Raw genomic sequence first — 14566 nt, forward strand, 5'->3', positions numbered from 1 at the left:
GCCATATTATGACAGAATGGTACACAGAAATATTATGCCAACAGAATACCGCAGTCACACATGACAGGAATAGTGTTAGGGGAATGCAACTAAGGCAACTGTCCCCTGGTCAGAAAGAGCCCCCAGTTATGTCAAACACCAGCTCTAAACTCACCGCAGCTCACAGCTCACCGAGGAGAAGGGAGAAGAGAGGCAGGGAAGCAGGCGAGGCGCTAGAAGGAGAGGCAAGGCGCCGGAGAAGCAGCAGGCAACAGCGGGGTCGCGGTGAGAGTAGCTCCGCCCACCCCATCACGTCACCAGCTAGCGACCGGGCTCCTCCTCCATAAGAGGAGGGGAGCCAACAGGTGCAGCTCACAGCTCACCAAGGAGAAGGGAGAAGAGAGGCAGGGGAGCAGGCGAGGCGCCGGAGAAGCAGAAGGCAACAGCGGGGTCGCGGCGAGAGTAGCTCCACCCACCCCACCACGTCACCAGCTAGCGACCGGGCTCCTCCTCCATAAGAGGGGAGCCAATGGGCGCAGCTCACAGCTCACCTTAGCTCACAGCTCACCGAGGAGAAGGGAGAAGAGAAGCAGGGGAACAGGCGAGGCGCTAGGAGAGGCAAGGCGCCGGAGAAGCAGCAGGCAATAGCGGGGTCGCGGCGAGAGTAGCTCCGCCCACCCCACCATGTCACCTGCTAGCGACCGGGCTCCTCCTCTATAAGAGGAGGGGAGCCAACGAGCGCAACTCACAGCTCACCACAGCTCACCGAGAAGGGAGAAGAGAGGCAGGGGAGCAGGCGGGGTGCCAGAGAAGCAGCAGGCAACAGCGGGGTCGCGGCGAGAGTAGCTCCGCCCACCCCACCACGTCACCAGCTAGCGACCGGGTTCCTCCTCCATAAGAGGAGGGGAGCCAACGGGCACAGCTCACCGAGGAGAAGAGAGAAGAGAGGCAGGGGAGCAGGCGAGGCGCTAGAAGGAGAGGCAAGGTGCCGGAGAAGCAGCAGGCAACAGCGGGGTCGCTGCGAGAGTAGCTCTGCCCACCCCACCACATCACCAGCTAGCTACCGGGCTCCTCCTCCATAAGAGGAGGGGAGCCAACGGTGCGCAGCCGTTCAGCGCGCAGCGAAGGCGGGTGGCAAAGGCGCTCGCCTCCGCGAGAGTGCCTTAAGAAGAGCCTTAAGAAGAGCCAAGTAGCATACGACAGGGCTCCTAGGGGCCAGCAAGGTAAGAAAAAAATAAAAAAACCCAAACACTTAACTCACTTGCAACTAACAGCAGGCAAACCGACACACAGCTACCAGCACACACACAGCTACCAACCAACACACAGAAAGCAGACTAATCGACACAAGTAGGCGAAACAACACATAGCTATCAAACTAACAACCCGAGACTAACAACAGGTAGGAGGGCAGACCTACAACCGTACTACAAACGACAACCCAAGTGAAAAGACAGAACCGGGAATGGCAGGGAAGACGAGAAGCACCAAGAATACAATCAAGATCAACCCCGCGGCTGCTGAAGAAATCCAGATGAAAGCAGTCTCCGTGCAGAATGAAGAGGATCCCCTCCGATGGAAGGTGGAGGTCTCTGTACAGACCGAAGTTGAGCCCCATCTAATGACTTCAGTCTCTGTACAGACAGAAGAAGATACCCAGCAACAATTCGACGGAGGCATCCTGCAGGAATTGACAAGTCTGAGGGAAGAAGTGCAGCGACTGAGAAGTATCCAGGAGAGCGAGGCTTTCATCGATGGAGTCCTCCTAGAACTGTCTCAGGTCTCCGAACAACTGCACGAAGATAGGTCCATTCTCAAGACATCCGAACCAACCGGACATACAGCATTGGAAGTAACAGCTGGGGAACACGAAGAGACTCGAGACGATGAAACCTGGCAACTAGTCACCTCTGCAAACAAACAAGAAGAGACTCGGGACAACGGAATCTGGCAACTTGTCACATCTGCAAGCAAACAAAGAAGACAGTCCTCCACTTGGATACCTTCAAGCAAGCACAACAACCTCACATCGACTCCACAGATCACCTTGAGCAACAGATTCCAGCTCCTACAAAAACGACGCGGAACTCAGGAGGATACTCAGAAGGACTTCCAAGAGTGGAACCTCATAACCTGGCGGAAGGCACCAACTCAAGAAGCAACAAATCAGTACCCCCCCCCAAGAAGAAGCGCAGAGTGGTCGTCATTGGGACTCCATGCTGAGGGGTACCGAGGGTCCGGTATGCAGACCAGATCTACAAGCAAGAGAGATCTGCTGTCTGCCAGGAGCCAAGATCAAGGACGTGACTACCTGTATTGGAAAAATAATCAAGCCCCAAGACCACTACCCAATGCTTCTCATCCACATCGGGACAAACGACACTGCCAGAAACTAATCTGAGAAGATACAGGAAGACTTTAAAGCCTTAGGAGAAAAACTGAAGCAGCTGGAAGCACAGGTGGTCTTCTCCTCCATCCTACCGGTAAGAGACAAAGGAAGAGCCAGGGAAGAACGGATCAAGAGAACTAATGTGTGGCTTAGCGGATGGTGCAAGGAGATGAACTTCGGCTTCCTGGACCACGGAGATGCACTACAGGGACTGCAGGGATCGGACGGGCTGCACCTAACCGGAAGAGGGAAGAACGTCCTGGAAAGACGCCTGGCTCACTTACTACAGAAGGTTTTAAACTAGGTGAGCTGGGGGAGGGGACCCACTCTCACTCAAGTTGGGTAACTCGGAGGTAAGAAATTGCGCGCATACTGAAGGGGACAGAGGGAGGGAGAGAGGTAGAGCGAAAGACACAGGCTTAGTATCTGAGGTAAGAAATCAAGTCAATAGACTGGGAGACAGAGATGGTGACTCCATCTTGACCCCAAAGGCAAGAACTTAGGGGTCAAAGGCAAAAATGAAGGCAAGATTGAGGGGGACAATGGCAAGAATGAAGGGGACAAAGGCAGAATTGGAGGCAAGATTAAGGGGGATGAAGGCAAGAATGAAGGGGACAAACTATCTCAGTCGGAAAACACTCCATGCAAAAAGATAGAATGGACAGCCATGTATGTTAATGCCCGTAGCTTGGGCAACAAAATACTTGAACTCGAAACAGAAATGAGAAACGCCGACCTCGATGTAGTGGCAATATCGGAAATGTGGTTCTCGGAGTCCCACGGATGGGATAAGGTCATACCAGGTTATAACTTATTCCGTCGAGAAAGAGAGGGCAAATCAGGCGGAGGAGTGGCTCTGTACATTAGAGATGACATCAAAGTAACTAATATCACAGACATCAAATATACGGGAGAATCCCTCTGGATGAACCTTGCCAGGGGCAATAACAAATGCCTATATCTTGGTGTTGTATACAGACCACCAAAACAAAAGGAGGATGCCGACGAACTAATGGATGACATAGAGACCATCACACTGCGTGGAGATACAGTGCTGGTGGGAGACTTTAATATGCCTTGCAGTGGCAGTAAGAGGCTACTGGCCTCCATGCAAGGAGCACACCTCAAGCAGATGGTTTTGAAACCCACCAGGGACCAGGCAATCTTGGACCTGCTGCTCACCAAAGGTGACAGCGTCACAGAGGTATCGGTGGGAGACACCTTGGCATCCAGCGACCACAACATGGTTTGGTTCCACCTCAAGAAAGGATCCACTAGGCCAAACACATTGACTAAGGTCCTAAATTTTAAAGGAATTAACTTTCAGGACATGGGGGACTACATTTAAAGTGCTGCAAAACCAAAGCACAACAGACAAGATAGAGGAACTATGGTCGACTCTAAAATCTACCCTGCAAGGAGCAACCAACATATACATCAAAACCGAGAGCAAACGACGCAGAAAAAATAGACCACAGTGGTTCTCCGTGGAGATCTCAGAGGCAAAAGAAAAAAGCTTTTGTAAACTACAAACAATCACAACAACCGGAAGCTAAAGAAACCTATCTGGCCAAAGCCAGAAAAGTTAAAACGACAGTCAGAGAGGAAAACATAGCTAGGCAAGTAAAGGAAGGGGAGAAATCCTCTTTTAAATATGTTACCGATAGGAAGAAGAACACACGTGGTATTGGGCGCCTAAAGAAATCTGACGGCAACTTTACAGACTCAGATACAGATAAGGCTGAAATACTCAACAACTACTTCTGTTCAGTCTTCACCTGCAAAGCTACAGACAAAGGGGAATTTGAAAGACCCATTCCGGGACATGGAGTTTACTGAGAGCGAAGTCTACCAAAAATTATCGAAATTAAAAGTTAACAAAGCTATGGGCCCGGACGATCTACACCCTAGAATACTTCGAGAACTAAGGGATGTCCTAGCAGAGCCGTTAGCTGTGCTCTTCAATCTTTCCCTGAGTGAGAGAAAAGTTCCCCAGGACTGGAAAACCGCCAATGTTATCCCACTCCACAAAAAGGGATGCAGATCAGAAGCTGAAAATTATAGACCGGTGAGTCTCACATCAATAGTGAGTAAACTCATGGAGAAGTTGATCAAGAACAGATTGGACACATTTCTAGATGATGAAAGATTAAGGGATCCCCACCAGCATGGCTTTACAAAGGGAAGATCTTGTCAATCCAACCTGATAAGCTTCTTTGACTGGGTAACGAAAAAACTGGATGGGGGTGAGTCCCTAGATATCGTGTATTTTGACTTTAGCAAGGCTTTTGATAGTGTTCCACACCGTAGGTTATTGAACAAGTTGTACTCGTTGGGACTAGGAAAAACACTAATAGCATGGGTGCAAGATTGGCTTAGCAGCAGACGCTATCCCCTCAAAAACATCAAGGTGACCAGCGGAGTGCCACAGGGCTCGGTCTTAGGCCCGATGCTATTTAATATCTTTATTAGGGATTAAAGAATGACACGGTGGCGGGTTACCCGCAGCTAGCTGCATTTAGCCGTGGGTAACCCGCCAAAACAGGGAAGAAAAAATAGTGGCCTCTGCGGGACGGGGACAAGGCCATTCACCGCCCCGTGGAGCGGTGAATGGACTTGTCCCCGCAGTGAGGCAATCAAGATCACGCGGTCCCCGCCATCTCCCTCCCTCCCTCCACCTCACCTTTGAATTGGAAGAGCACCGCCGGTTGAATTTCTGCCGGTCCGCGTGAAGAAAAAAAAAAAAGCCTCTCCTTTTCTCATGCTCCTTCTGCCATGCTGCAGCTACTAAAGTCGACAGGAAGTCTATCCGACTTCAATTCTGACGTCGGAGAGGACGTTCTGGGTCAGCCAATCACTGCCTGGCTGGCCCAGAACGTCCTCTCCGACATCAGAATTGAGTCGGAAAGAAGACTTCCGGCTTTAGCAGCTGCAGCATGGCGGTAAGAGAAGAGGAAAAGAAGGGAGGCTTTTTTTTTTTTTTTTTTTTTAGCGGCAGGGAGGCAGCAGGCTGGCTTTGGCTAGGGAGGGAGAAAGGTAGGCAGGCAGGCAAGCTTCGGGGGTGGGGGTGGGACAAAGTGTGGAAGGCAGTGAGAGGGACATAGGAAGGAGGCACTAGGGGCACTAAAGACATGGGAAGGAGGCACCGGGGGCACTAAAGACAGGAAGGGGCACTTAAGGACATGGGAAGGAGGCACTGGGGGCACTAAGGACATGGAAAGGAGGCACTGGGGGCACTAAAGACATGGGAAGGAGGCACTGGGGGCACTAAAGACAGGAAGGGGCACTTAAGGACATGGGAAGGAGGCACTGGGGGCACTAAGGACATGGGAAGGAGGCACTGGGGGCACTAAAGACATGGGAAGGAGGCACTGGGGGCACTAAAGACAGGAAGGGGCACTAAGGACATGGGAAGGAAGCACTGGGGCACTAAAGACATGGGAAGTAGGCACTGGGGACACTAAAGACAGGAAGGGGCACTAAGGACATGGGAAGGAAGCACTGGGGCACTAAAGACATGGGAAGGAGGCACCGGGGGCACTAAAGACATGGGAAGGAGGCACCGGGGGCACTAAGGACATAGGAAGGAAAGAGGGAGGGAATAGAAAGGGACAATTCTTGGGTCTGAGTGCAGAAAGAAAGAAATGAAAGAAAGGATACACAGACAGAAGGAAACGCAACCAGAGACTCATGAAATCAATCATCAGACAGCAAAGGTAGGAAAATGATTTTATTTTCAATTTAGTGATCAAAATGTGTCAGTTTTGAGAATTTATATCTGCTGTCTATATTTGTCTATTTTTCTATAGTTACTGAGGTGACCGAGCTTGCGGAGATGGGGCAGAAACAGGGTTTTAAAATTTTAGTCCTAGTAGTTTGCCGGTCCACAAAATAATTATTTTATTTCTGCCAGTCCACGGGTGTAAAAAGGTTGAAAACCACAGATGTAGAGTATGCCAGCTTTCTTTTTCGCCAAGCCGCGCTCGCATTGTTCAATCTTCTCCTCTCTTGCAACTTCCTGTTTACGGTTGCATCAGAGGAGAATATTGAACAAATGAACACCCGCACATGCGGCTGGACGAAAAAGAAAGCCGGCATACTCTACATCTAAGGTAAGATGGAGGGAGGGAGATGGCGGAATACTGCAGTTGGTCGGGTGTCTGCTGTTTTTGTATCACTGCCTGCCTGCGCTCACATTCCAGATCCTCCTGCATTTTTAGTGTGCACAATTGACCTGATTCGAGCTATAGGTGAACATGGGGGACACGTTATTGAAAGGGAGAACAAGTTAATTGATTTATTTTATGTTCGGTTTTTACTACAGAGCAGAGGCACTGAAACAGATTCTCAGTGCAGTAGTAGTAGTGGCAGAACTCTCTTCTGTCTTCATGGTGTTTCGCAGTATTGAGGCTTATATGGATGCTGCGGGGACGGTGACGGGGCGGTGAATGGGATGGCAGTGGCGGTGATGGGGCGGTGAAAGGGATAGCGGTGATGGTGATGGGGCGGTGAAGGGAACGGCGGTGACGGGGCGGTGCAGAGGATGGTGTGCCGGGGACGGTGCAGTGACGGGGACAGATTTTTTCCCCGTGTCATTCTCTATTAGGGATCTAACTCGGGGACTTCGAGGCAAAATTACATTGTTTGCTGATGATGCTAAACTATGCAACATTGTGGGCAGAGCAACCGGGCCCAGCACTATGGAGAAGGACCTGCTTTTGTTAGAACAATGGTCCAGTACTTGGCAACTAAACTTTAATGCCAAAAAATGTAAAGTAATGTACCTTGGGAGCGGAAACCCGTGCAGAACATACACCTTGAACGGTGAAAACTTAGCGAGAACCACTGCAGAAAGGGACTTGGGAGTTCTCATCCGAGAAGATATGAAAGCTGTCAATCAGGTGGAGAAAGCTTCAGCAAAGGCTAGACAAATGCTGGGTTGCATCAGAAGGAGCTTTATCAGCTGAAAGCCTGAAGTCATACTACCGTTATACAGATCCATGGTGAGACCTCATCTGGAGTACTGTGTCCAGTTTTGGAGGCCACATTATCAAAAAGATGTGAAGAGAATGGAGTCGATCCAGAGAATGGCCACTAGGATGATCTCAGGACTTAATCACATATGAAGAACGTCTAACCAGACTGCACCTATATTCTCTCGAGGAGCGCAGAGAAAGAGGGGACATGATAGAAACATTCAAATACATTATGGGTCACATTGAAATGGAGGAAGAATTATTTTTTCCTACGGGCCCCACAGCAACAAGAGGGCATCCGCTAAAACTTAAGGGGGGAAGATTTCATGGTGACACCAGGAAATACTTCTTCACCGAACAGGTGATTGGTCGATGGAATAAACTTCCACGCCATGTGGTCGAGGCTAGTAGCATGCACGACTTCAAAAGTCGATGGGACAAACAGGTGGGGGTGCTACAGAGTTATGCATAAAGGATGGGTACACCAGGGAGGGAGGGTTCTCAAGTGGGCAGATTTGTTGGGCCGCCGGCCCTCTTCTGCCGTCTTATTCTATGTTTCTATGTTTCTAAACCTTGTTTATATACCACATCCTCTCCACGGAAGTGGAGCTCGGCACAGTTTACAAGAACTTAAAATAGCATGATACATATTTCAAATCTGATATATTCTAATCACAAGATAGAAATAAAATTATTATTTCTACCTTTTGTCGTCTCTGGTTTCTGCTTTCATTGTCTTTTCACTCTCTTCTATCCAGCGTCTGCCCTCTGTCTCTTCAATCCAGCATCTCCCCCTTCCATATGGTATCTACCTTCTTTCTATGCCCCTCTCCCCTTTCCATCCAGCCTGTGCCCCCTCTTTCCTTTTTACATGATTCATTCTGCTCTCATTTTATCTCTCCTACACCAGATCTAGCATTTTTGTCCCTCTCTCCTTATTTATTATCTGATCCCTTCCCAACATCAATCTCTCTCTATTTTCTCATTCCTGTTTCTCCCCTTTCCTTCATCTGATCTCCCCATTCCATCCTAACTCCTTCCCCTCCTCTAATCTCCCTGCCAGCTGTTTCCTTCCTATTTTCCTTCCTCCCCTATCCAGCAGTATCCCTTTCCCTTTGTCCTTCCTTATCCAGGAGTACCCCCTTCTCCCTTCCCTCCCCTCCTCCCCTCTCCAGCAAATGTTTCCTCTCTTTAGCCTAGTGGCAGCTCTGTGTGCTTTTAACTTTGGCACACGGCTGCCCTTAAGCAGTAGTTTAGCTGCGGTTTCATGATGCAGCCTCAGGGCCTTTGGTAGGCTGGCCCACATCGCATCATCGAAGTGGGCCGGCCTAGCAAAGGCCCCAAGTTAAAAGCACACAAAGCTGCCGCTGCTGGTCTTGAGGTGTGGAGACTCGGCGAAGGCAGGAGGCAGCAGTCCCAGCATATGCAATGGCAATAGGAAGTTGCAAGTCAGCTGATGCTGGCACCGCAGCCTTTCTTCATGCCTAATGTGCAGTTTACGAAGACCCGAATCCTTCACGGACCGGAAAGAAATTTTTGCGGAACGGTGGTTGAAGAACACTGATCTAAGTAGTTTACAATCAGGTACTCAAGCATTTTCCCTATCTGTCCCGGAAGGCTCACAATCTACCTAATATATCTGGAGCAACAGGGGGATTAAGTTACTTGCTCAGGGTCACAAGGAGCAGCACAGCTAAAGAACCTGGAGCAGGACCACAGAAGACAAATGCGAATAGGGATGGTGGAATACTAGACCTTGATTGATTTTCAGAGAGTTGTGTTCGCGATGGGGCCAAGTGATGTACATCTGAGGGCTCTGCAGGAACTTAGGGAAGTTCTAGGAGCTCCACTAACTGACCTTTACAATGCTTCTCTAGAGTTAGGAACGGTACCGGAGGACTGGAGAAGGGCGGATGTGGTCCCTCTACTCAAAAGTGTAAGTAAGGAAGAAGTAGGGAATTACAGGCCAGTAAGTCTGACTTCTGTGGTAAGCAAATTAATGGAAACGCTTTTAAAACAGAGAATAGTGAAGTTTCTAGAATCTGGTGAATTATAGGACCAGAGGCATCATTGATCCATTAGAGGTCTTGTCAGACAAATCTGATCAATTTCTTTGACTAGGTGACCAGAGAATTGGGTAGAGGGAATACACTAGATGTAGTATATTTCAATTTTAGCAAAGCCTTTGATAGTGTTCCACACAAATGTCTAATAAATAAACTGAGTGCTCTTGGGATGGGCCCCAAAGTGATGGGCTGGTTAAGTGGAAAACAACAGAGGGTAGTGGTCAATGGAGATCACTCTGAGGAAAGGGATGTTACTAGTGGTGTGCCTCAAGGTTCTTTTCTAGGGCCTGTTCTTTATAACATTTTTATTAGCGATATTGCTGAAGGGCTGTCAGGTAAGATTTTCCTGTTTGCAGATGATACTAAAATCTGCAATAGAGGAGATATGCCAGATGGTGTGAATTACATGAAGAAAGACCTAGCGAAACTTGAAGAATGGTCTGAAATTTGGCAGCTACAACTTAATGCTAAGAAATGTAAGGTCATGCATTTTGGCTGCAAAAACCTAAGGGAACGGTTCAGTTTGGGGGGTGAAGAACTTATGTGCATGATGGAAGAGCGGGACTTGGGTGTGATTGTTTGTGATGATCTTAAGGTGGCCAAACAGGCTGAAAAGGTGACGGCGAAAGCTAGAAGGGTGCTAGGGTGCATAGGAAGAGGTATGGCCAGTAGGAAAAAGAAAGTATTGATGCCCCTGTATAAGACTCTAGTGAGACCTCATTTAGAATATTGTGTACAATTCTGGAGACTGCATGTTCAAAAAGATATAAAAAGGATGGAGTCGGTCCTGAGAAAGGCTATTGCAATGGTGCAGGGTCTTTGTCATAAGGAATATGGGGACAGATTTAAAGATCTCAATATGTATACTGTAGAGCACAGTTCTTCAACCGCCGGTCTGTGGACCGGTGCCGGTCTGCAAACAAAATCTTGCCGGTCCGCAAAGGATTCGGTCCCCGCCGCCCTTCCTGTTGCAGTCGCTGTGCCGGGACTCCTGCCTTCGCCGGGACTCCTGCCTTCCACCGCGTTTGCCTCCTGCCTTGTCTCCACACCTCCAGACCAGCAGCGGCAGCTCTGTATGCTTTTAACTTCGGCACAGAGCTGCCCCTAATCAACAGTTTAGCGTGGTTTCATAAGGCAGCCTCGGGGCCTTTGCTAGACCGGCCCACATCGCATCATCGAAGCGGGCCGGCTATCAAAGGCCCCGAGGCTGCCTCATGAAACCGCGCTAAACTATTGATTAGGGGCAGCTCTGTGCCGAAGTTAGAAGTACACAGAGCTGCCGCTGAAGGAGGGCAAAGAGCAGCTGTCCTGGAGGTTTCCCTTCCTCTCGCCTTTGCAGGTCCCTTTTTTCCACCTTTTTTTTTTCCTTCAAACGGCAACGGGCCCCAGCATCGACATCAATCAAGTAAGTTCCACTGTCAATCAAGCGGTTCTGCTCGGGGGAAAGAAAGTGACCCACAAAGGTGAGGGGAAGGGGGGCAGATGATGGAAGTTGGGGGGGGGGGAGAGAGAGAGAAAAGGGGCAGACGATGGAATGGAGGAGATGAGAGAGAGAGAAGGGGACAGATGATGGAAGTGAGAAGAAGGGAGAGAGAGCAGAAGGCAGATGGATGTCAGTTGAGAGGGGAGAGCAGATGCTGAATGGAAGTGGGGAAAGAACACATACTGGATGGAAGGAGGAGATAAATAAAGGGGGAAGAAAATAGTAAGATAATGGAGGGGTGAGGGAAAGGGGTGACAAGCTGTGCGTAGAAACAGTGAAAAGAGGGAAACGGGACTAAATAGTAAGAAATAATTTAATTTAGATGGAGGCAGAAAATAGAGAAGGAAGACCAGAGAAGAAAAGGGAAGAGAGAGCAGAGAATGATATCAGATCTGAGTGGAGGAAATGAGAAGAGAGATATGCTAAAAACCACAGGGGGGAGGGAAGGATAGAGATGCTAGACCATGAGGGGAAAAGAAGGAAGATGATGGATGCCAGACCAAATTGGGGGGTGGGGGGGGGGCAGGAGGCGAGATGGCAGGGAAAGACAGACAGTGAATGGAAGGGGCAGATGCTGGACTGAAGAGACAGAGAAGGATATCATGCTGCTGTACCGGGCCATGGTACGCCCTCACCTGGAGTACTGCGTCCAGCACTGGTACTTGAAGAAGGACACGGTACTACTCGAAAGGATCCAGAGAAGAGCGACTAAAATGGTTAAGGGGCTGGAGGAGTTGCCGTACAGCGAAAGATTAGAGAAACTGGGCCTCTTCTCCCTTGAGCAGAGGAGATTGAGAGGGGACATGATAGAAACATTCAAGGTACTGAAGGGAATAGACTTAGTAGCTAAGGACAGGTTGTTCACCCTCTGCAAGGCAGGGAGAATGAGAGGGCACTCTCTAAAGTTGAAAGGGGATAGATTCTGTACAAACGTAAGGAAGTTCTGTGGTAGAAAGCTGGAACGCTCTTCCAGAGGCTGTTATAGGGGAAAACACCCTCCAAGGATTCAAGACAAAGTTAGACAAGTTCCTGCTGAACAAGAACGTGCACTGGTAGGGCTAGTCTCCGTTAGGGTGCTGGTCTTAGACCAGAGGGCTGCCGCGTGAGCGGACTGCTGGTCATGATGGACCTCTGGTCTGACCCAGCAGTGGCAATTCTTATGTTCTTAGGGCAGACACTGGCTGGAAGAGAGTGAAAAGGCAATGAAAGCAGAAACCAGAGACGACAAAAGGTAGAAAAAAATAATTTTATTTCTATCTTGTGATTCAAATATATCAGATTTGAAATATGTATCTTGCTAGACATAATTGGGGAGTGCAAAGCCCAGGCAGTGCTTCTTTAGCTTCCAGCTGGCTTAGGGCTCTCTCTGACCATGGGGCAGTTGCCCTAGTTCCACTCCCCTAACACCATTCCTGTCATGTGTGACTGTGGTATTCTGTTACTTGATATTTGTGTAGCATTCTGTAATAATTTGGCTTATTCAGTTTTCTTGATAGTAGAGGGGATATATGTGAAGGGGAGGGGAGACAGGGGTTTTGTTGATCTTTGCCCTGTATTATTTGTATTTATAAAATGACAATTGTATAGAATATTGTTTCTTTTTATACTTTAATAAAATATGTTCAATATAAAATTATAACTATTTGAGGCTTGTGTGGATGGGATCAGATGGTTTGTGGGACCGAGCTCGCGGGGACAGGGCGGCGATGGTTTTTAAAAAAAAATTTCAGTCTTAGTAGTTTGCCGGTCCACAAAATAATTATTTTATTTCTGCCGGTCCATAGGTGTAAAAAGGTTGAAGAACACTGCTTTAGAGGAAAGGCGCAAGAGGGAAGATATGACTGAGACATTTAAATACCTACATGACGTAAATGCGCATGAGTTGAGTCTTTTTCATTTGAAAGGAAGCTCTGTGGAAAGTACTGAACATTACGTTTTCAGTCTATTCTTTGCCACCAGTTTTCTATTTTGGCGGTTGAGGGGGACTGGTCCTGGAGGGGGTGCGCAGGAGCCTCGGCCTCCCTCTCTTTCATTGGTATGATGTGTTCTCTGTTCTTGGTTTTTCCTGTCTCCATATACTGACTGTGCATTGTTGCTTATTTCGTATGCTCACTACTTTCTACTCAATAAAAATTATTTCAAACAAAAAAAGAAAGGAAGCTCTGGAATGAGAGGGCATAGAATGAAGTTAAGAGGTGATAGGCTCAGGAGTAATCTGAGGAAATACTTTTTCCCTAGAAAGGGTGGCAGAAGTGTAGAACAGTCACCCGGAAGAAGTGGTAGAGACTGACTGTCTGAATTCAAGAAGGCATGGGATAGACATGTGGGATGTGATGAAAGAACCATAGAAGGAATAACTATTTTTTGAAGGAAATGTTTTATAAATATAAATCTTAAAAAAGCAAATTCTAAGATGTAGAATTTCTATTTAGCTACTACATAAAATTTCTAACATGTAATTCTAATTCCTTAGGAAGTGGAACATACCAGTCTCAGGATCTATACGGATCACTCTCCCACCATTGTAACAGGCTATCCATAATTTGCCTTCTGCATCTATACACATTCCATCTGGAATACACTCTTCTTTTTCCAGCCTGTATAGACATCTGCGGTTTGCTGTAGAGACAGAATATTAGTTTAGCACTCTTTCATGGAACAAGTTTTTTTTTTTTCTTTTTTTAGATAATCTCTTTAACCCTATTCCTATGCATTTCCTGACTATTCATTGCAAAATAAGCTAGCTGCTGAACATATGATTTTGATCAATAGTTAATACTTCATTTCTTAGTTCTATAAATAAAAAGAGTAGCCCAGTGATTATAAAAACAAAGAAACAATAGTTCAAATACTGTTTCCTTCCATGGATGTTCTTTGTCACCTTGGGTAAGCTACTTCACCTCCCACTGCTTTGGATACAAAAGTTAGATTACAGTATAAGCCAGTGGTCTCAAACTTGCGGCCCGGGGGCCACATGCAGCCCGCCAGGTACTATTTTGAGGCCCTTGGTATGTTTATCATAATCACAAAAGTAAAATAAAACAGTTTCTTGATCATATGTCTCTTTAGCTATAAATTACAATATTATTATTAAGACTTAGCCAAAAAGAAAGATTTATAAACTATAAAGAGTTCTTTAATAAGACATTGACTATTTTTTCTGCAGCCCTCCAAGTACCTACAAATCCAAAATGTGGCCCTGCAAAAGGTTTGAGTTTGAGACCACTGATATAAGCCTTCTGGACAGGGAACTACCAACTGTATCTGTATTGCATATACATGCAGTCCCTGGGTTAAGAACGAGTTACATTTTTAAAGCTGATCTTAAGTCGAATTTGTATGTAACTCAAAATTTGTAGATTTTAAGGTTTTTGCCTAAAGTGCTAAGGCTGCCAGACCTAAATTGTGTATTTTGGCCATGTGGCTAAGGCTACTCCCAGCTGACAGAAGGGCCAACTGTCCCTACCAGTGTTCTTAATGTGGCCATACATCATTTCTGAATCTGCTATTGGTGAAGTGTAGGAGTCTATGCCACTGGAAATACTGTTCAGTGAAACCAAATGAAGTTGCAACTGCATTCTTAAGTCGGGTGCCTGTAACTAGAGGAATGCCTGTATTCACCATGAGCCCTTCAAGAAAATCAGCTGCTAATGAAGTCTTACTTAAGGTTACC

General features: G+C 47.4%; 1 protein-coding gene across 7 annotated transcripts in view; it reads right to left on the reverse strand.

Moving 5' to 3' along the window:
- The window catches only part of RGN (regucalcin), a 677053-nt gene that overhangs the window by 198316 nt on the left and 464171 nt on the right, over window positions 1-14566 (reverse strand). For all 7 annotated transcript variants that reach the window (XM_033948729.1, XM_033948730.1, XM_033948728.1 and 4 more), the window contains one exon: window positions 13381-13512. In XM_033948729.1, the coding sequence (XP_033804620.1) occupies window positions 13381-13512 (132 nt within the window). The remainder of the gene's footprint in view (window positions 1-13380; window positions 13513-14566) is intronic.

Source organism: Geotrypetes seraphini, chromosome 6 (assembly GCF_902459505.1).
Source record: "Geotrypetes seraphini chromosome 6, aGeoSer1.1, whole genome shotgun sequence".
NCBI lineage: Eukaryota > Metazoa > Chordata > Amphibia > Gymnophiona > Dermophiidae > Geotrypetes > Geotrypetes seraphini.